At 39.7% G+C, this 22,161-nt stretch overlaps 1 protein-coding gene across 1 annotated transcript in view; it reads left to right on the forward strand.

Moving 5' to 3' along the window:
• MYO16 (myosin XVI) overlaps positions 1–22,161 on the forward strand; it is a gene marked incomplete at its 3' end in the record, with an annotated part of 531,603 nt that overhangs the window by 232,618 nt on the left and 276,824 nt on the right. Inside the window, exons 9-10 of the mRNA XM_082859271.1 lie at positions 3,955–4,030; positions 7,518–7,671. Coding sequence (XP_082715397.1) covers positions 3,955–4,030; positions 7,518–7,671 — 230 coding nt within the window. The remainder of the gene's footprint in view (positions 1–3,954; positions 4,031–7,517; positions 7,672–22,161) is intronic.

The raw sequence follows: 22,161 nt of genomic DNA on the forward strand, positions 1-22,161 counted from the left end.
CTTTTCCTTCTTCCCTCCCTCCATCCTTTCCTCCTTTCTTCCCTTCCTTTCCTGTGGTTGAAAAGCAAGCAAATCTCTCAAATTTTTGATACAAAACAGAACTCTTTTCTATACCCATTTTGATGTCTTGGGACCCTGCTCTATATATTCTGTCTCTCAGATTTCGAGAGAACATCTATGTCTTTAGTAAACTGTATATATTTGGAAATAAAAATAAACCCTAAATATAAGCAGTCTGCTCTAACATGATTTAAGTGTTATTGATATATTTTATTTTCTGTAAAACCAAACAGTGATTTGCAGTGGACTTGTGGGAAAGCTAGCAATGGCACAAACTGTTTAAAATCGAATTAATTTTACAATGAGAATACTAACAAGAGCAGTGATTGATGGGTGGGGAGATACTTTGGAGTGTCTGAGCAGAGTGCTTGCATGGGTGGAGAATGACTGACAAACGTCACAGAAACAACAAAGCCACAGATCAGAAAAGCCAGTCCCCTTCTAGTCAATATAATAAACCGAGAAATGGAAAGACAAACATAGGAAAAGAGAAAGAATAAAAATTCCAAAGGAATCTCCAAAATTAGAAAGAAAAATAGCATTGAAAACATAAAATATATAGGGATAGTTTTTACGTAAGACATGTAAGATTTCTACACTGGAAACTATACAACAGTATTATATAAATATAAACAATATAATTTAAAAGTAAAGAAGACCTCAATAAATGAGGTGGTAAGCCATATTCACGTGTTGAGACAGTGACTATTGTTAAGATCCTGTTACCGACCCTTTCAAGTTGGGCCCCAACAAGGGTCCTCCTGCCTGGCCTGCTGACACCAATAGAACAGGACCGAGTTGGGTTCGGAAGCACAGGGAAGCTTTATTCTTTTTTAAAAATTTTATTGAGGTATAGTTGATTTACAGTGTTGTGTTCATTTCTGCTGTACAGCAAAGTGATTCAGTTGTAGATCTATATATTCTTTTTCATATTCTTTTCCGTTGTGGTTTATTACAGGATACGGAATACGGTTCTCTGTGGGGAAGCTTATTCTTTGATTGGAGAACGGAGAGGTGTGGGTGTGGCTGGTTATAGGGATCTCTCAGTGGGAGGGGTTGGAGTTCTGTGCGGGGGCGGGTAGCACAGGTGCATTTGTTGCTCACAGCTCCAGTGCCGGGTGCAGATTTCTGCACACGGCCCGCCACCACCATCTTGGACAAGGTGTGGTGGGCGGTGCTTCTGCGCACGGCCCTCAGAGCTGAGGTGTCCTGGGTGCAGCCATTTGGCCCCAGGAGCTCTGGTCTGAAGGGCTGGGTGCGAGGCTTCTGCCCGCGGCTCCCTGTGAGCCAGTGAAGCTAGACTACGTGCAGAAGAAGAGGTTAGACGTTATCTTATCCCCTAGGTTCCATCTAATTTCCCCCCCAGGACGCCAGTGGGTTTTGCTGAGAATAGTACCTATGGAAGGCAGAATAGTGGCCCCCAAAGCTGTCCACACCCTGATCGCCAGAACCCGTCAATATGTTACCTGACAAGGCAGAACTTTGCAGCTGTGGCTAAGTTAAAGGTCTGGACGTGGGATGGGATCTCCAGGTGGGCCCACTGTGATCACTGAGCCCCTAAGAGCAGAGACCCGTTCCTGGCCGAGGGTTGGTGGGAAATGCGACAATGGAAATGGTCGGAGAGGCGCGACACTGCTGGTCTGGGGATGAAGAAGGGGCCCCCAGCCAGGGAATGTGGGCGCCTCTGGAAGCTGGAAGAGTCAGGACACAGATGCTCCCTTGGGGCCGGAAGGAAACAGTGCTGCCAATGCCCTGGTTTGAACCCAGTGAGACCGGCGTCAGACCTCTGACCCGCAGAAGTGTAAGATAGTTATTATTTATTGCTTAAACTGCTAAGTTTGTGGTAATGTTTTATGGCAGCCGTGTAAAGCTAATCTAGCATCTGTTTACTTCACGCAATCCCAATCAAAATACTACAGCCTTTCTTACAGAAATTGAAAATTCATTCTGAGGTTTATATGGAAATGCAGAGGACCTATATAGACAAGATTATCTTGAAAAAAACATTAGATACTTTTTTCAAGAATATAAGTTTTTTTTACTTATTTCAAGACTGCCTCAAAAGCAGTTCAATAAGAAAAAATAGTCTTTTTAACAAATACTGCTGAGAAACAAAGGATGCTGGACCCAAATTAACCTTAAGCCTTTAGGTGCCACTTACAAAAATTCACTTGAGATGGACCATAGACGTAAAAGTTCAAATTATAAAGTTTTTAGAAGGAAATGTATTATGATATTGTCATGGCCTTTGAGTAGGCAAAGAGTTATTTGAACCTAAAAAACACTAACAGCTAAAGAAAAAAATATATATATATGAAAGTTATGCAGAAACAGAAGTAAAACAAATTTTAAAAATCCTGTTCATCAAAAGACATTTTTAAAAAGATGAATAGGCAAGCCATAGAATGGGAGGAATTATTGGTAATGCATATATCTGACAAATGTATCTAGAACATATAGATCAATAATTCAAAGAAAAATACTTCAGTAATAAATGGGCAAAAAAATCTTGAACAGATTTCACGAAAGAAAATACAAGAATGGAAATAAAGCACATGAGGGGGTGTGCAGTGTCATTGTCAGCAGGGAAATGCAAGTTAAACTGTACTGGGCTACTACTTCTTTCCCAGTATAGTAACTCAGTTTTTTTAAATGACAATATCAAGTGTTAGGGAGGATGTGAATCTAGCAATATGTAAATAGCTGGTCATAAAATTATTAAATAGAATGTGGAACAAAAGGAACTCTGGTTGGCAGTGGGAGTGTAAGCTTGAACTCTTTGAAAAAAAATTGGAGCTATCTCATCACTTGTACATGACCAGACCTGTATGCCAGCAATTTCAGTCCTAAGTACATTTATCCTGAAGAAATTCTTGAATGTGTACACTAAGAGATATAAACTAGAATATTTACAGCAACATTATTCTTAAATATAGGTAAATGGTTACAATGGCTTGAATGTCCACTGAGAGGAAGGTGGATAGATGTATTTGTACAATGCAGTTCTGTGCAGTCAAACAAACAAATGGAGCTCGGTTAAACCCATCACCTCAAAAATGCAGTGTTAATTCATGAAAGCAAAGCACAGAAGAATATATACACCAGGATTTCATTTCTATAAATGAGACAAACAGATGAAACCAAAGCGATGTGTTGATTAGGGATACTTCTTAAGTAAGGTCTAAGCTTACAAAGAAAACATAGTAATGGTTAACATAAAATTCATGACAGTGGTCAACTCTGGGAAGTAGGAATAGGGATAATTTGGGAAAAGAACACACAAACATACTATGAATGACATTTAAAGAACTCGGGTGCACTGGACTCTATTTCATTATTTGCTCTTTCAACGGTACCTATCCCTTGTACATATGCTTTGTATGTATGATGTATTTTATAATAAACTTTAAAAAATATATTAATCTCTCATCAAGTTGCTTTATTCTTATAACTTGAGATGAAGTTTTTCTAATTGTCCATTGGACCTTAGGTTCATATTGTCCATGATGCTGTAATGGATGGGCAGTAACAAGAAGTGTGACTTTCATGAATTGTTAAATTAAAACAAAACACACTGTAACATGTGATTCCTCCCATTAGGTGCCCTAAAATCGATGTGAAAGGCGTTAAGTGAACCTTTTCAAATCCTCAGCGACTTAACCCACTTGTTGAGTAATTTTTTATTTGAATGCATTAATTGATAAAACAGTTTGAATGTCATTAAAAAAAAAAACCAGGAAATGGAGAGAGTAAGAAACATTTAGCATAGTAGGTTACGCTAATGCATTCTCATTCCACCAGTGCCCCTGGAGGATAGCAACTTTGGACTATTTACTGATGAATCTTAAGTATCCAGCATAATCTTTCCTATTTCAATTACCTTTAATGTTTCAGGCAAACCTGGTGAAACTTCTTTTGATGCATCAGGCAAATCCACACCTATTGAACTGCAACGAGGAGAAGGCTTCAGGTAGGTTGTGAGCATCCTGGACCCCTGAGCAGTTACTGCCTTCTTCCCATCATATGGAAGTTGCTGACCCATCACTGACACAGCTCCAAAGTGAGTCAGCCTCTCCTGAGATGCTCTGTGAAACCCAACCCAGTTCAAGCCTGATTCACAAACTCCTGTGCACTGCTACGTTACAAGCATTTGTCAGAGAGCAGTTAAGTTTATAGGGACTTCATTGCAATGTGCTCTTTGGGCTTTAAATTTCCCGGCCAGAGATTCCTGCAGTGTCACTTACTTTAAAATATATTTTTTCTGTTATTTAACTAGTTTCTCACCATACCAAATACATGCTTGTTCATTAGGGTATTTTTAAATGGTAAGAGTATTTTTTTTTCTGTGCAGATATTTATACTGCAAGCAATAGAGACTAACATTCGCAACCTAATTTAAAACTTTGAAAATCTTAATGTTACTTATTTTTTAATCAATATCTTTTTGAAATTTTCTAGAGTCCTTTTTACCACTCTTTTAAAAAGTGGGTACTACATTAATTTTCTAGTTTTTAAAACTTGACAACAGTGTTACTACCTGTAAGTTACTTTGGGTATATTAAAAATAAGAATTCTAAATAACAAAGAGAAAAGTCTTGCATAAGTAACAAAATAATGTAAAAATGTTGAAGGTATTAATTGATCTGAATAACATAAATACACTTATTCTTCTTGTTTTTGTATCTCTACTAACCTGAAAGCACTTCACACCTGAGATTTCTTATTTCACGGGCTTCTAGGAGTATAATTACCCGATAAACCTCCCGTTTAAGACAGAATGGGAGATTTGCTCTATTTCTTATTTTATTGGAATTAAGTATCATTGCTTAATGTTTATTGATCTTATTTGGTAAAAATAAATTGAAGATTTAACAAACTATAAGATGGCTTAATAGTCTCAAACTTTAGAACCACGCTAATATTAATAATAGGGTAGTGACTTTACTATTCTCTACAAAAACTTGCCTAATGGTAAATATTGGAAGAGTACATAGAAATGTGTAGCTTTCTCTTATCTTTTTTCAAAAATATTTTTATTGTACATATAAACCCCGTCCTCTGTTAACTCTAGATCTAACAGGAGATCACAATTTTCCAGATCGTATTTCTGGCTTTCTTCCCAGAGAATGGAATATATCATTGACCCTGGACTGCATGGACTCTGTCTCTCACACTTTGACCTTTTAAGTCTAGTGTCAATTTCACCAAAACAGACACTCAAGGCAATTGACAATGACAGTCCCAGAGCCCCGGGCGTGACTAAGCTGCTGGTCTAGATTCCGCCCTGGCCGCCACAGGCCTAGTGTCTGATGACTCTCTTAGACAGTTTTGCCCACGTTGGTCACGCAAAGCCTAGCATCAGCATAATCAGTTCTCCACGCCATGGTGGTCATGAGAGACACAGTGATGGGACCACAGTAGGCTCTCAGTAAACATTTGTTGATTAGTTTCAGGTAGATGCAGGATATACCAACAACAAGAAGAAGGAACCACTTAAAATGACAGTGCAGAAAGCAATCAACTAGACACCCATATTGTGGCCGAGCACATGAAAATCATCATCATTGCTATGTATTTAGAAAAAATTTTTATTGGAATATAGTCGCTTTACTATGTTGTGTTAGTTTCTCCTGTACAGCAAAGTGAATCAGCTATACGTATACATATATCCCCTCTTTTTTAGATTTCCTTCCCATTTAGGTCACCACAGAGCACTGAGTAGAGTTCCCTATGCTATACAGTAGGTTCTCATTAGTTATCTATTTTATACAGAGTATCAATAGTGTATGTATGTCAATCCCAATCTCCCAGTTCATCCCACCACCGCTTCCCCCTTGGTATCCATACACTTTGTTCTCTACGTTTGTGTCTCTATTTCTGCTTTGTAAATGAGATCCTCTATACCAATTTTTTTCAGATTCCACATATATGAGTTAATATACGATAATTGTTTTTCTCTTTCTGACTTATTTCACTCTGTATGACAGTCTCTAGGTCCATCCACGTGTCTACAAATGACCCCTTTTATGACTGAGTAATACTATATGATGTTGTGGTTATTTTGCGCGTCTTGAATTTGAAGTGGACACACAAAAAATTATCTGAGGGATAAAAGCAGTTTGAGGTATAGCTGTTACTTGGTATGGAAATAATCTCCCAAGAAGAAGACGCTGAGCTGTCTCCTACTCATTACGCAGATATGATTTAATCTAAAGCAAATGATGATAAAATCCTGGCATCAATATCATCTTGTGGTGGCTGAATTACCTCACTCAGCCCACGAAGCCACATAACTGAAGTTCACGGACACAAGAGGTCGCACAGTTTAGTCGTGGGGGTTGGAAAGGAGTAGCCACAGCCATTAGGTTCTTCGTTGCTATTAATGTGTGATGTATTGATTTTCAGTTTCAGTTGTTAGTAAGTGTAAATTTGATTAATGCACAGCTGTACTGCTGTTCAAATATGTTCAGATGTCACTGTTCACATGTCATTTGTAAGGAAATATAATTATTTTTAAAAATATATAAAATTTTTAATAAAATTATAAAAAAATAAAATTTATAAAAATATATTTTATATTTATAAAAATATATTTTATATTTATAAAAATAATTTTTTTTATAAAATTATAAAAAAATTTATAAAATTATAAAAAATATAAAATTTTATATAAAATTATAAAAAAATATAATTATTTTTATTTCAGATTGAAAAAGAAATCCCACCAGATCACAGAGAGAGGCCAGACCCACTGTTTTAAAAACACAACCGAGTAGTTATTTGTACAGCTACCCAGTTAGTAGAATGCTTATAGAATGCCTACTGCATGTTTTATAAGAGCCCAGTCCTTGGGAAGGTATAGGTATTTTCCTCTTTTGGTTTTTTTTTTTTTGCGGTGTGCGGGCCTCTCACTGCTGTGGCCTCTCCCGTTGCGGAGCACAGGCTCCGGACGCGCAGGCTCAGCGGCCATGGCTCACGGGCCCAGCCGCTCCGCGGCATGTGGGATCTTCCCGGACCGGGGCACGAACCCGTGTCCCCTGCATCAGCAGGCGGACTCTCAACCACTGCGCCACCAGGGAAGCCCCTATTTTCCTCTTTAGATTCCCATTCATCAGGCTGAAGGAAGACTTTCACGGAGAATAAAATGACATTAAGTTCTCTCCAGCTGAGCTTCTCAGTGATTTCACGGTTTACCTGTGACCACTCAGTGTGTATTATTTTTATATTATGTCATTTTATATTATGTCATGTAATTAAATATGCCACTGATGTAACATAAAATAGTCTTTAAAAATGGTAGCACTGCCATTTTATTCCCACCATAAACTTTTAGTGTTTTTTGTTTTGCTTCATGGGTTGATAAATTTTAGCATGTTACATATCAGAATTCTTGAAAGTAAATAGTTCTGTGGTATGTTCCCACTCACTGGCTCTGATCGCCTTATTGTTACTCGTAGATGTTGCCGCATCTGAGTTTATTGAGGAAATGCTGCTGAAAGCCGAGTCTGCCTGGGAAGGAAGAATGCAAGAGTCTTCCTGTGTTCAGACCTTGGCCCAAGAGGAACCCTATGAAGAGATCATCCCTGACCTTCCAGCCCTTCCCAGCAAGCTGTAAGTGCCTTCTCCCTAGTGATAAACTCGTAGACCTTGGTCCTTGAGGAGTTAGTTATTCTCCTTTGTCACCCTCTCTAGTCACCAGCCATTTTTCAATCAGTATTAAGTCTGTCTGTCAACCAAAAGTTAGAAGATTGAAGCTGCATATCAACATTTACCAAAGATCCTTGTGGACGGCAAGGAGTTAGGCATGAAAACCCTCTGATTTTGACCGTGTCAGTTCTTCCTTCCATTTGTCATCACGAGACCAAAGATACTATTTTAAACACATTCCATGTTTTAAACTAAACTGATATATAAGGTTTCCGATAACTATCATCGTGACAAAATTTCCTCAAGTAGGAAGTACAAATATTCATTTTTTCTCTCTTAAGTATAAAAATAATGATTTCTTGTTATCTAAAATATGGCCTCAATCCTGACACATGCTATAAAGGAGATGAACCTTGAAAACATTATGCTAAGTGAAGGAAGTCAGACACAGAAGGCCACACAGTGTATGACTGAATTTATGTGAAATGTCTGGAATTAGCAAATCCATAGAAACAGAAAGTATAGTAGTGGTTGGATGAATGAGGTGAGGGGAAAATGGGAAGTGACTCTGAGTGGATATGGGATTTCTTTGGGGGGATGATGGAAGTATTCTGGAAGGAGATGAGGTGGTTACACACATCGGTGAGTGTGCTAAAAAGCACTGACTTGTACACCTTGAAAGTGTGAATTTTGTGTTACGTAGATTACGTCTTAGTGAGATAAATAAATACATAAAGAAAAAAACATTTGAGGTCAAACCCAAAATCTGCTGTATCTAAGCAGTGGGACCTTGAGGAAGGTACTTCCTGTCTCTGACCCTGTGTCTTGCCTGGTGATGGAGATTACGTCTAACATTGGAGCATTTGAGGGTTCCCTGAATAAAAAGCACCGTCTGGGTTCTGGACCATCTGAGAGGTAATCAGACAGTAAAGACGGAGGCCAGATCACCCCAATCAGGGATGGAGGATGCATCAGAGGACGTGACTGCGTGTGGTGGCTGAAAGGGTTTATAAAGTTAGCCCGTTATGAGGCAGTTTGGCCAAGTAAGTCCAAGGCGCCTATGAGTCAGATGAGGTCTCCCAAGTGAAGGCCCCCAGACAAGGCTCAGGACAGGCAGGAGGAGGACAAGGTGTGGTCTCTGCCGGGAGGCTCGCTCCGAGAAGGGAGGGGCTGAGGAGACTCGTCTCCAGTTCATCCATCAGAGGATTCGTCCCACTCCCCAGGTGTAGAGGCAGGCCCAGAGGCAACATGACTCGGCTTCCCTTCCTAGGAGACGGAAGAGATGCTCCCAACAGGTGCATCACAAGGCCGTGAGCCGAGGGGAAGAGGCTTATTTCAGAGCCTGTCCCATCCCTGGCATCAGAAACACATTCAATTTAAAACCTCTCTAGGTAACGCAGAGGCTCGAGTCAGGCATAAATGCACTGACCTCTACTTAATACTAAAATATATTCGTTACTGGATTTGAGTTTTCAACTGTGTGGAAAAGGAGCTTCATTTGTGTGTCAGACGCCGTGCTAAGAATCTCATGGATTGTTTTAGTCCATTTTCAAAGCCCCGTTAAGATTTTCTCACTTTCCCAAGATTACAGAGCTGAGAAATGACAGGTCAGGATTTATAGCCCAGCAGTCGGAGCCCAGATCGTCTACACCTACACCACCTAACCCCTCTCCTGTTTTCGCAGGTGGGAAAGAAATAGTATCCCATTTATGTGGGAGAGAAAGTGAGAAAGCCATAGGTAGAAACAAAAGTTGGAGTCGAGAATGGTTACCTGATAAGATACATTCCAAGTGGCCTGGAACTAATGATTAGAATACGTTGACCTTGCTCTTTACATTTTTATATTCCTGATATCACTGGAACGAGAGGAGTAATACAGATACTTGCTATGGAAGAATTTTACTTTCCAGATGTTGATATTAAAATCCATACCCGATATGTTCCATTTTACTTTTAAGATTATGTCATGGGCTTCCATGGAAAGAGACATTAAAATGTAAACAGCATCCAACTGTGAGTTAAAACCAAGTTCTTTCATAATAAGTTATTTTGGATAAATATTAACTTATCTCTGTGTCTATAGTTTTGGGTTTCTTCTGCTTTAAAAAAATAAAAGAAAGCAAAGCAACCGACCCGTCCAAAAAAGCACTTTTTACTGTTTTTTATATTTTGATTGAACCATGCGTTTTAAACGGATTAATCAGTGGCTTATTTGCTCTACACAGTTAAGTATTATTGTTTTAATAACATTTTTCTCTTGTTGACACTGAGCAAAGCTTTCAAACTTTGAAATAAGTTTATATTGAAATGTAACCTCTTCATTGAAGTCTGCTGTCATCTTTCCTCAGGATAGAATTGAAAATTATATTAAAGAACAACTCATTATAATGTTAAGGTTTTTTTAACTCTAAAAAAAATGACAGGGGCTTCCCTGGTGGCACAGTGGTTGAGAGTCCGCCTGCCAATGCAGGGGACACGAGTTCGTGCCCCGGTCCGGGAAGATCCCACATGCCGTGGAGTGGCTGGGCCCGTGAGCCATGGCCGCTGAGCCTGCGCGTCGGAGCCTGTGCTCCGCAACGGGAGAGGCCACAACAGTGAGAGGCCCACGTACCTCAAAAAAAAAAAAAAAAATAAAAGACAGGTAGACTTGTTTAGTTTAACAACTAAGCAACTTTGTAAAATTTCTTTTATCACTTATAATTTTATCTTTATAGAATTATTAACAGATGGGAACTGGAGCAAAGAGACGTGATGAAACAACTAGGTACACTTATGTTTTAATGCAGAAAAGCTTCATTTCTAGAATCAACTTGCAGACCTTGTTTTAGTATAAGAAGGAAAAATGGGGATATTTGAGGTCTCCTCTATAAACAAATCCACAGACATTAAAAAGGACAACTCTTTCTTTAAAGCTGATAAATGCGTGTATTTTTGGAAAAAAACCCAACCAAACAACAACCACTTGTTGATTTTATCATAGTATCACAGTGCTGATTGATCTGGGCAACAGTTTACTGAGATATATCAGGACATTTTCAGAAATGCCCTTCTTTTGATAGAGAACATGTATGAAGTAAATCAGAGAATTGCCATGATTGACAGGAAATAGAAATATAGTTTAAAAAAAAATCTCTTAGGCATTACTTACAAAGCAGCATTTCTTCACAAACCAGTTACGTGAGAGTCAGTAGTTATATCCGATGTTTGGGGAGGGTTCGGGTTTCTTCTCTCCTCCTCATTTCTGCAATTTTCTGCAGACTCTTCTTTTTGCCTATCCTCTTTCCTTATTTTGCCCAGGATAGAACAGGGCATATTCATTGATAGGAGAAGCATAGAATTAGAAAGAACCTAAAACATCTTCTCCTCTCCTCTGTATAATCTATTGTTTCTCTTCGATAACCTTTCCCACTTATTATCTCTAGTCCTCATTCTGAAGATTTAACATGCAAAACCTCATCTGAATTACAGTTGCCCATCTTTCTTCATTATTTTTAACCCCGGCTTCCTTTTTTTTTTTTTTTTTTGCATTACAAAGTTGACTTGTTTCTTTTATCTTTTCCCTGAACGCATTTTGCTAAAATTTTAAAAAATAATTGAGTGGTTTACTTTCTAATATCTCAGCATACAAGTCAAATTCCCTTTCCATTGTCAACATATATTCATTGTTCTGCAAGCATCTTGTGCCGTAAATCATGATTTAGCCCCAATTGTGCTGCAGGGTTTGTAGCAACTGCCTATCTTTGGTTCAACACTGAATCAATAAGAAATTCCACTGTTATTGGGTTATCCCACATTTCGTGGTTTCTAAGACATATCCTATCCAGTGAACATTATTAAGGTGTCTATTACTTGCCTGAGTTTCAAGTTCTTGTCTTAAAATGAGCAGGTTAGATTTAACTCCAGAGGTCCTGCCAACTATAGCATTCTCCATCGGGTCTCTACTACCTGTAAAGCTTTTAGGCTTCCTCTCTCTTCCTTAAACCCTCAACAGCTCTTCTCACACGTGACTGCCCCTCCCACTCTGTTCTTTCCCTCCTGCTGACAGGGTGTCTGCTCTCCGCGCTGTCTTTTCCATCCTTAGCTATCTCAGTGCCTCACTGACTGTTATTGCTGCTAATGAAACAGCGGCTGCTGAACGTGCCCTTTGGGGTTTGAATGTGGAAATGCTCTCCTAGGGTTTTTAATCGCTGAGACATTCTGATAGATGCCCACTTTTGTTTCTAATATTCTCTTCCATGGAGTCCTTGAGTTGGAATACACAAAAATTCTGCACAGTGCCTACGTGGAGTAGAGTAGTTCACTAAACACTTGTGGGTTTTCACTTATTACTGATACAAACAATGATAACAACTGATAGTTTTTGAGCAGTTACCGGGCCTCAGCACTTGTGCAGAGGGATAATTCCATTTAATCCTCAAAACAACAGCCGGAGGCACTTTGCATTTCTCTCTCCGTTTTATACATCCCTGTCCGACACTCAGAGCTTCAGTGACTGGACTCACGTCACACCCGTGTATTCAGTCTGACATTGTTTCTGCGAGGAGGTCATTTTCATTGGTAATTCTAACATTTCTAACTTGTCTTTAAAGAGGAAATGATTGATCTGAGTTTCAGTTATGGTTCAACTGCGTTAGCTGTGGAACACTGTCGATTTAGGATACGCGTGTAGTATGACAATTGGAGAAGACAGTGCAGAATGAGGAAGAGATGTCCCTTCCACAGAGGTGATGAGTGAGAAGGTTACTCGCAGTACAATCCGTTGTGAATCTGCTTTCCAGTCAGAGTTGCGCATGGGAATGGAACAAGATTCCCTTGGAACTCCACTGGGGGAGTTCCCTGGTGGTCCAGTGGTTAGGACTTGGTGCTTTCACTGCTGAGGGCCGGGGTTCAATCCCTGGTCGGGGAACTAAGATTTCACAAGCTGTGTGGCCAAAATAAAATAAAATAAAAAGACGGGGCCACTGTTTTCTGTCTGTCCACTAAGTTATCCATCCAACCATTTGACCTTGCGCACTCTGTCTAAAAACCAATGATGTGACTTCAGACTGGAGCTTTGAGGCAGCCTAACCTCTGTTCCTGACTGGTACACATATCAACATTCTGGGAGGACAATGTGCCCTTACTCCATGGGAAGAGGGCACCGAAGCTCTGAGCTCAGGACCCTCTAAAACCTTGCCCTGTGTGTCTATTTGTTTAGCGGGTCCTGATTTGTATCCTTCACCATAAAGCTGCAATGGTAAGTATAGGGCTTTCTTGAGTTCTGTGAGTCGTTTGAGTGAATGCTCAAACCTGAGAAGGGTTGAGGGAGCCCCTGCATTTGTAGCTAATTGGTCAGAAGTGCAGGTGGTCTGGGGACGCCCAGACTTGTGGCTGACATCTGAAGTAGAGCAGCCGTGTTGGGGACGGTGCCCTGAACTTGCGGGCTTTGTGCTGACTCTAGGTGGTCCGTCCGTGTCAGAAACGCCCTGCAGTTCAGCGCAGGGTTTTGAGGATGGTAACTGTCTCGTGGGGTTGTTCTTTTTTTTTGTTGTTTTCTTTTTTTTTTTTTTTTTTTGCGGTACGCGGGCCTCTCCCTGTTGTGGCCTCTCCCGTTGCGGAGCACAGGCTCTGGACGCGCAGGCGCAGCGGCCATGGCTCACGGGACCAGCCGCTCCGCGGCACGTGGGATCTTCCCGGACCAGGGCACGAACCCGTGTCCCCTGCATCGGCAGGCGGACTCTCAACCACTGCGCCACCAGGGAAGCCCCCCATCAGTACTTTTTAGTGGCAAAGTTGAGCATCACTTGGGAGAATGTGGAGGAGGAGCCCTGGGGCTTTATTTGGGTTCCTGTGTCCAGGCCTCAGTTCTGGACCAAACGTGCAAAGGCCTCTCGGCAGAGCACAGGCCCTGTAGTAATTAGGGACACCCCACCCCACCCCGCCGCCCCACCATACACATTCCTGTGTTACTTGGACCAATTCAGCAAAAGAAAGCGCTTGGCACAGTTTGGTCCACCTTCCTTAGAAAGTAGGTTCACACACTTGTTGGTGTGGCTACCATACTAGCTACTCATATATTATCCAATTTTCCCTTTACTAATAAGCCCCAAGCAGTGCCTTTTGTTTACTAAATCTAGTGAGTCTAACTGGGTAGGGCTGCTGGGAGCGCTGTTGTTCTCCTGAGTAAAGGGACGGATTTATCTGGTCAGCCTTGTTGTTTTGTGTCCTTCTAATACCATCCTACCTGGGACATAAATGTGTTACCTGGAGACGCCAAGTGTTTCTGAAACCAAGGGATGAAAGTGACTTGCTGAGAATACAGAACAGGAACCTACAAGGGATCAAGGTCCTGGAAGATCTCCTTGAGGTGGTTAGCATTCCTGAGCTGTGTATTTCTGGCTTTCTTGTTTTATGAGAAAAATAACCCTTCATTTCCTTCCGATACTAGCCTTAGTTTCAGACTGATGCAGCCTAATGCAATACTGCCTGATACCATAGCTATTATACCCTTGGGGTGCCTTACTTGGGGTCCCATGCCCCACTCAGAAAACTTGTAGTAATGATAATACTCTGACTCTCCAGTGTGTCTTAATGTTCCCTGTGGCTTTTTATGACCTTAACAACTTTTTAATCCAACACTATCAGAAGTTTCCTATAGCTTCTGATGTAGGAAGATGGATAGAGTGACCAAATGTCCTGGTTTGGTCCAGTACTAGTGAATGCCTGTTTACCTAGCGTAACTATCAATTAAGCTCTCTTTCAGCTTAAAAGTGTCCTAATTGGCAATTTATACTCTACTTATGTAGAATCAGGGAACACTGGGATAAAGTTTCTTGTGTGCTTTCATTTCAGATTAATATTTTAAAGAAAGTAATTAAGTGGACAGTTATTTCAACACTGCTAATTCATATTGCCCTTTAGAGTATAAAGGGCTTTTGCATCTAAAACCTCTTGATATATGTAAAATTCTTTCTTTTAGTAATAAATTCTACAAGACATCCAACCTGTTTCCTAATCAAATATTATGACTACATTGCTGAAAATCTGAAGAATGTAGCTACGAAGTTTTGCTAAAGCTGTCAGTCAATTCCCTAAGAATTTACGCTTAGAAAGGGATTCTATAGTCTAGTAGGGGACAGAGAGAAATGTCAGAATATAGGGACATAATGAGACGTTGAGAATTGTTTAATCTAGTTTCAGTTTAAACCATTCACACTATCCCTCAAACATTGTTGGGCAATTAGACAGCCTTCCAATATTGGTTGAGAAGTAGACTCTCTTTGGGTGAAGGTGGAGGGAAAGGGTAGACATTCCATTTCTATTTCTTTTCTACATTGGAAACAGCTCCATTGATGAGCACGCACTACCTTTTAAGGTGGCTTGTTCCATCCACTGCCACATACCCTCATTATTTTCTTCTCTTATATTATAGACTGAGTGTGTGTGTGTGTGAGTGTGTGTGTGTGTGTGTGTGTGTGTGTGTGTGTATTCTGGTGCTTTTGTGCTGCCAACTTAAGTAAGTTTTATCAAATGATATCAAATTTACTTATTAAAAATGTCTGAAAAATGCAGTATATCATTAAACATCTCTTTGATTGAAATAAATGATAATGTTATTTCATGTAAATATCATTCATTATATACCTATTCTGCAAAATAATTGCATGCTAGCAAGTCATTTCTAGCAAATGTAACTCTTGACATATTTAGAGACTCCCTTCGTAATGCATAGAGCTTCTGGATTAAACTTATTTTAATTTAGAGATTTTTAAAAATTTCTTTGCAAATATCTGTTGAAAACTACTAAGATGAATGAGGTGTCTTAAAAACAATATAATTTCCAATCCAACCACAAGTGACACGTTGACATTTTTATTTATGTTTTAAAGACAAGTAATAGTTTACCAAAATGGTTTTTTAAATTGTAAGTATTTTCTCTTACAAAAACTAAAGTCATTTTTGGGGGGGCCAAAGATAGCAATTAATTCAAAACTCTCTAAGAACCGTTTCATTCAACGTAAATCTTTGGATCATAATTTTATTTTATTGATGCAGAGAAACCCCAGTTCCCTTTAATAAATAATTTATGTACCTATGTTCCTAGGATTAAAATTGAGAACTGTCTATTTGGTCCATTACTTTAACCACCAAAATAACTGAGTCACATATGCCATTTCTTCACGTTTGTTTCTATTAAATTTTTTTCCCTGATTGGCCTAATATATCTCAATATAGTCAGTTTTATTTGTTTTCTTTAGTTTTCTAAAATTGCTTTAGTTATAATGGGCCATAACTGTCGCCTTCATTAGTTTTATTATGTTCCTGTTTCGATTTTCAGAAATAAAATCCTAGTTCCTACAGGCACATTTGCTCTGCATGAAGTGCTTTTTATGTTATAGAAATAAGTAAGTCTTGAATAAATTCAGTGGAGTTTAGAAATCGGGTGTCTGCTGGTATAGTCCATCTAATTTCTTCCTCATCAAGTTAAAATTATCTCACCTGCATTAATCTAAAGTACCCTTTAGATTTCATAGCTCTTTCATTTTCTTTATGTATATGGAGTCTGCCTTACCAAAAGCCTTCTTTTAGAAAATATACTATTCAATCCTGTTTTTTTCTTTCTTGCTGATAAATGTCTAGCCCTAATAATTACTTTTTTAATAATCAGAATATTTTCTTCCTTGAAGAAAATGTGGAAAGTGCAGAATAACATCTAGAAGCATGAAAATAATCTCTCATTAGTGTCGAAGAAATTTGCACCAGAAAAGTTAAAGATACAGGAAAGACTTTATTCAAGAATATAGCAGTAGGGAAGAAATACTGAGCTCAACTCCCTGAAACTAAAGGCCAGAAAGCTTGTCAGCGCTGGGCTTAGAGGAAAACTGCTGAAGGAAATCATCCAGGGGCTGGTCAGAGTGATGAGGCCTGAGTTTGCTCACTGGTGTTTATGGAAGTTAGGCTCCTGGCCTCCCACAGAGACTGGGAGACAAGCGCTCCATCTTTCATGGTGATTGCTTCTCAAAAGGGTGGCTCTCAGGTCCTGGAGAGAGAATCCCCGGGTTGTAAGCCTGGGAGGGGCTTACATCTCAAAGAGGCGGAGAAAACAATTTATAATTGTAAGTTCTTTAAAGTAAGTTCTCTAAGAAGGGAGAGGTCAGGGCTGTAGCGTGGAGAGAAGCTTGTCTAAAGTTCAGTTAAGATTAGTCCTCCTTCCGCATTAGTCCACCTTTTTGGTGCAACTACTGTCTATTCATTGGGCATATTTCTTTGTATCCTGTACATGTTTCTTCTTGTTTATTAAGTTGAATTCTTCTTTCTATATAATTACAACTTTTTAAAAAATTAATCTTATATCGTAAATATTTTGCCATAATTGATAAAGTTTTAATGATTATTAAAATACCAATGATTCCTTTAAGATTATTCCTTTTTCTAGAAGAATAGCATTTTAATACATGTTTAATATTCTACAAATGGATAATCAGTGATGATTTAAATATATAGAAGTTAACATATGCATGCTATTGTTAATCACAATGATTATGGATGAAATGTGTTTCATGTAAAAATTAGAATAGAAACCTAAAGAAAAATTGTTCCATCTGAATGAGAGTATTTGTAACCAGCTGCTTGCAGTTATTGTTAGTAGTAGATCCCAGAGGGTATAACCTATGGCATTAGCGAGTATACATGGTGTTTTAAAATGCAGGTGAAAAAGCATGTAAAGAGAGATTATGTGTTAGCATCATAGAACTGTAGGACCTGAAACACATTTAGATATTCTAGTTCCCACAGTTAGCAAAGGTGGAACTGTGGGGAGATTTTGAAGTTCTTAGAAGGTCAGGTAGTAGCTAAATTGAGGTAAAAACTGACTTAGGGGCTTCCCTGGTGGCGCAGTGGTTGACAGTCCGCCTGCCCATTCAGGGGACACGGGTTCGTGCCCCGGTCCGGGAAGATCCCACATGCCGCAGAGCGGCTGGGCCCATGAGCCATGGCCGCTGAGCCTGCGCGTCCGGAGCCTGTGCTCCGCAAAGGGAGAGGCCGCAACGGTGAGAGGTCCGCGTACCGCAGAAACAAACAAACAAACAAACAAACAAAAAACTGACTTAGAATGAGATCACTGTATTCCTGGACCAATCTTCTTTTCAAGTGTATCTTCCAAGGAGCCTGCTATTAACACTGAGATGAGATTTGGGATACAAAAGGAGTATTTCAGCTGTTTTAGTAGACTCACCAGTTCTTCCTTTTAGAAATCCTTTATAGTTGATTTTACTTATTTTATAAACTATCTTTCTACTTTTTACCTTGACTAATCTAACTACTGCTTTATTAATTGCTATACACTCAGAAGATTCAGTATTTGCAAAACCTCTCTTTAGTTTTTTTGTTATTGTTGTTGTTTGCTTTTTAATTTCTTGGCGATGCAGGAAAGGGAGACGGTTGGTCTAAGGGGAGATAAGGAAGGAAATATTTCGGTAGGTGTGAGGGTGAACTTTTAGATGTAGGCAGTGTGACGCGGTGGTTGAGAACACAGACTCTGAAGCTCAAGTCCCAGCTTCGCTGCTGCTCACTGTGTGTCCAGAGCATGTTCTCCTCTCTGGTCCTCAGTTTACTCATCTACAGAATGGGCATAAATATAATGTATACCTTATGGTATTGTTGTTAAAGAGTTAATGTGTGTGTAGTACTTAAACAGAGATGGTCATACATTCAGTGCCATATAATTATTAAAGTGATTTGCAAGTGCTTTCCTCAAATTATAGTAAATATCAGAGAACCGCAACTGTCTTCGAATAGTGGAAGGGCTCTCACGTCGAAGAGGCACACGGCGTGTTGCTGGAGCTCCAGGTGTGATGAGTAGAGGGGTCTTGCTCCAGCGTTGCTCAGGAAGAAATACAGCCTCTTTGAAGGTTGTAAAGACCTTATTACTTGATGGTATTCAAGCAGATCTGGATGTGAGCATTTTTAAGCATTCCCTTTATATAGTGAATTTTAATTTATTTATTTATTTTTTTTTTTTTGCGGTACGCGGGCCTCTCCCTGCTGTGGCCTCTCCCGCTGCGGAGCACAGGCTCCAGACGCGCAGGCTCAGCGGCCATGGCTCACGGGCCCAGCCGCTCCGCGGCATGTGGGATCTTCCCGGACCGGGGCACGAACCCGTGTCCCCTGCATCGGCAGGCGGACTCTCAACCACTGCGCCACCAGGGAAGCCCTATAGTGAATTTTTAAAATGAATAATATAGCATTGGGAGGGACGCCCACCGTGGGCCGTAAGCCGCCTCCACCTTCTTGCCCAGTTGGTCACTGTGCAGGGCACATGCAGTTAGTCATGCCAGCTGCTGGATGGCTGGAGGAGGCCGCAGCGCCGGGGCCCTGGCTTCTCTTCTACTGGGCACAGTGTGCAGCTTGCTCAAAGAGTTCTTGCTTCCTGCCCAGCTTTCTCTCCTACAGCGCGACACGATGCGCGAAGTGTAGCCGTCCACTTAGCTCCATCTGTGTTGCCCGCTCCCGCCCCCCATGGCACAGGGGGCAAGGAGAACTGGTGCACACGGGCAGCGTGGATTCTGTCTGCCGTGAGCAGTAAGTCCTCCGTCTGTTATCCCAGCACCTCTCGTCTTCTGCGTCTGTCCATACAAGAGTAATAGGCTAACCTGTTAGCTTGTAAGTAGATCCCCAGAAACTTAAGCTAATACCGTTGCCTGCTTATTACCAGGGTCGTTGAGCTGACCCCTTGATGCGCATTATGTTGGTAACCCGTCACTCCGGGCCTGTTTTTCAGTTGCTTTTACAGAATGGTTGTGTAACCAGCCCGAGGTGGCCGAGCCAGGCATCAAACTCCGTAGCTCTTCTGACTCAAAAATGTATGTTTGTTGCAGCTCTACTATACCATGCCGCCTCTTTTTAATATATGATCCCCTGCCCTGTTGCCTACTTGAAAATACCGTCATTGACTACAAAACGTCGTCATCCAGAGTTCAGAGGAAGTAAACTGACCTCACGCTCCTGTAAACGTGTCCTTCAGCTATTCCCAATTTTGCCTCAGCCTGGACCTGATTCAGCCCGTTCGTCGGTCTGTCTTTATTCCCATTTTCCTAGACTCCAGCATGGCTGGCAGGTGGCAGAGATGGGCTGCAGAGCAGTGAATGAGGCTTGTGGTTACTGAAGGAAGTCCTTCAAATTATTCCCTTCTTCCCCGTCAGGGTTAATCTAAAACAATCATTTGTATTCCTATAGACTAACAACCAGAGATTGAAATAAAAAGACATTGGTAGTGGCATAAAACATGCAATATATCAGAATACATCTAACAAATTATTTGCAAGATTTTAATGCTGAAAACTACAAAATAACTGATGAGAAAGTTAATGAAGATCAAAATAAATGGAGAAATATACTGTGTTTATGGATGACAAAATTTGACATTGTTATTAGGTAAATTCTCCCCAAATTAACTTATATTTTGAACACAAGGCTAATCAAAATTCCAGAAATTTTTATAAAAACTGACAAATAGATTCTAAAATGTATATGAAAATGCTAAACCTCAAATGGGCTCAATAATTTTGAAAAAGAAAACAAAGTTGGATGACTCACATTGCCTGATTTCAACCCTTACTCTGAAAGTACATTACTCAAGAAAATGTAATGTTGGTGTAAGAATAGGCTGTTATATCAGTGGAATACAATGGAGTGTCCTAAAGTAGGCCTGCACATATATGGTCAGTTGATTTTTAATAAAGGTGTCCAGGTAATTGGATGGGGACAGATGTTCTTTTCAGAACTGATGCTGGAACATTTAGACAGCAATACGAAGAAATAATGAAACTCGACCCATATACAGCGCCATATAAAAAAAGCCACTCATAATGAATTGTAGACCTAAGTGTGAAGCATAAAACTATAACATTTCTGGAATAAAACCTAGGAGAAAACCCTACTGACCTTGGGTTTGGGAAAGAATTTTTAGATAAGATACAAGAGGCACAAACCATAAGAGAAAAAATATTCCTTGAAACTTACTGTTAAAAAAATAAAAAGACAAGATACATACTGGGAGAAAATATTTGCCACATGTGTATGTGATAAAGGACTCGAATCCAAAATATATAAACTCAATAATATGACACCAAAGAATCCAGTAAAAAAAAAAGGAGATTTGAACTTACACTTTACCAAAGAAGGGATTCTTGTGTCAATAACCACACTGAAATGCAAATAAAAGCCACAGGGAGAAGCCACTAACACACCCACTGGAATGGATTTAAAAAACAACAAAAAAGACAAGTTCTGTCAAGGATGTGAAGCAAGTAGGACTCCAGCCCACGCCTGGGGGAAGCACCAATGAATGGTTCAGACCCCGAGGAAAGTTTGGAGTCTCTCCTAGGTACGCAGCCAGGATAAATGAAAGCATATGTCATACGTCACCACAAACACCTGTGCGTGAATGTGTATAGAAACTGCATTTACAATTGACAAAAGCTGGACAAACCCAAATGTTTGGTGAATGGACAGCCAAAGTGCAGTGGATCCCACAGGAAGACACTACCCAGTGATAAACAATGACAAACTTGATACATGCAGAAACATTAATGAATCTTAAAAACATGTTAAGTAAAGGAAGCCAGGAACACAAGGCTACATGCTCTGTGATTTCCTTCACACGACATTTTAGAAAAAACAAAACTATAGTGAAAGAAATAATTAGCCATGGTTACAAGGGGCAGGGGGTTAGGGGAAATAATTGACTTCAAAGGGCACACACAAAGAGCCATTCGGGAGTGACAAAAATTCTATGTGTTGCCGATTATGTGGGTTACACAAATGTATATACATATATATAACCAACTATATATAATTATGTGTATGTAGACAGAACTCATGCAGCTGTACATCTGCAGAGTGAATTTTACTATTTGTAAATACCTCCATAAAACTGAAATTTTAAAAAAACAACAAAATGCATTAAGCTTTAATTAGAATCACAACTACTATTGTAAGATACATGAAATAATTATGTTTCTATATATTGCACTTGATTAAATATGTATGTATTTCTGCTTTATGGTCACATTTAGGAAAGTATATTTTTAAATTTGACTGTACTAAAGTGTTACAATACAAATTAAACATTCGGATTGTGTTTATTTTTTATGAACTTGCCTTTCTTTTGGCAACAGTGTCTATGGAAGAACAAAAAATGAAGTAGGTTTTATTTTATTTTTTTGCCTAGCCTGAGCTGTAAAGGAGTAATAAAACTTATTGTTTGTAACATTGCAGTCCTTAAGCACGTCGTTTGTTTTTAATTCCCCTATTATCATTTCTTCACAAACTCTTAACTATTGTCCATGATTCTATAACATATTAAAATCCTGTATGAACAGTATTTTACTTAATTGTAGAATTTTGCCTTCACTTGTTTGCATTCATTCACATTTAAATATTTTGCTTAGTTCAATCATGCATTTCCACCTTAGC

This window comes from Leucopleurus acutus, assembly GCF_964270905.1.
Source record: "Leucopleurus acutus genome assembly, chromosome: 18".
Lineage (NCBI taxonomy): Eukaryota > Metazoa > Chordata > Mammalia > Artiodactyla > Delphinidae > Leucopleurus > Leucopleurus acutus.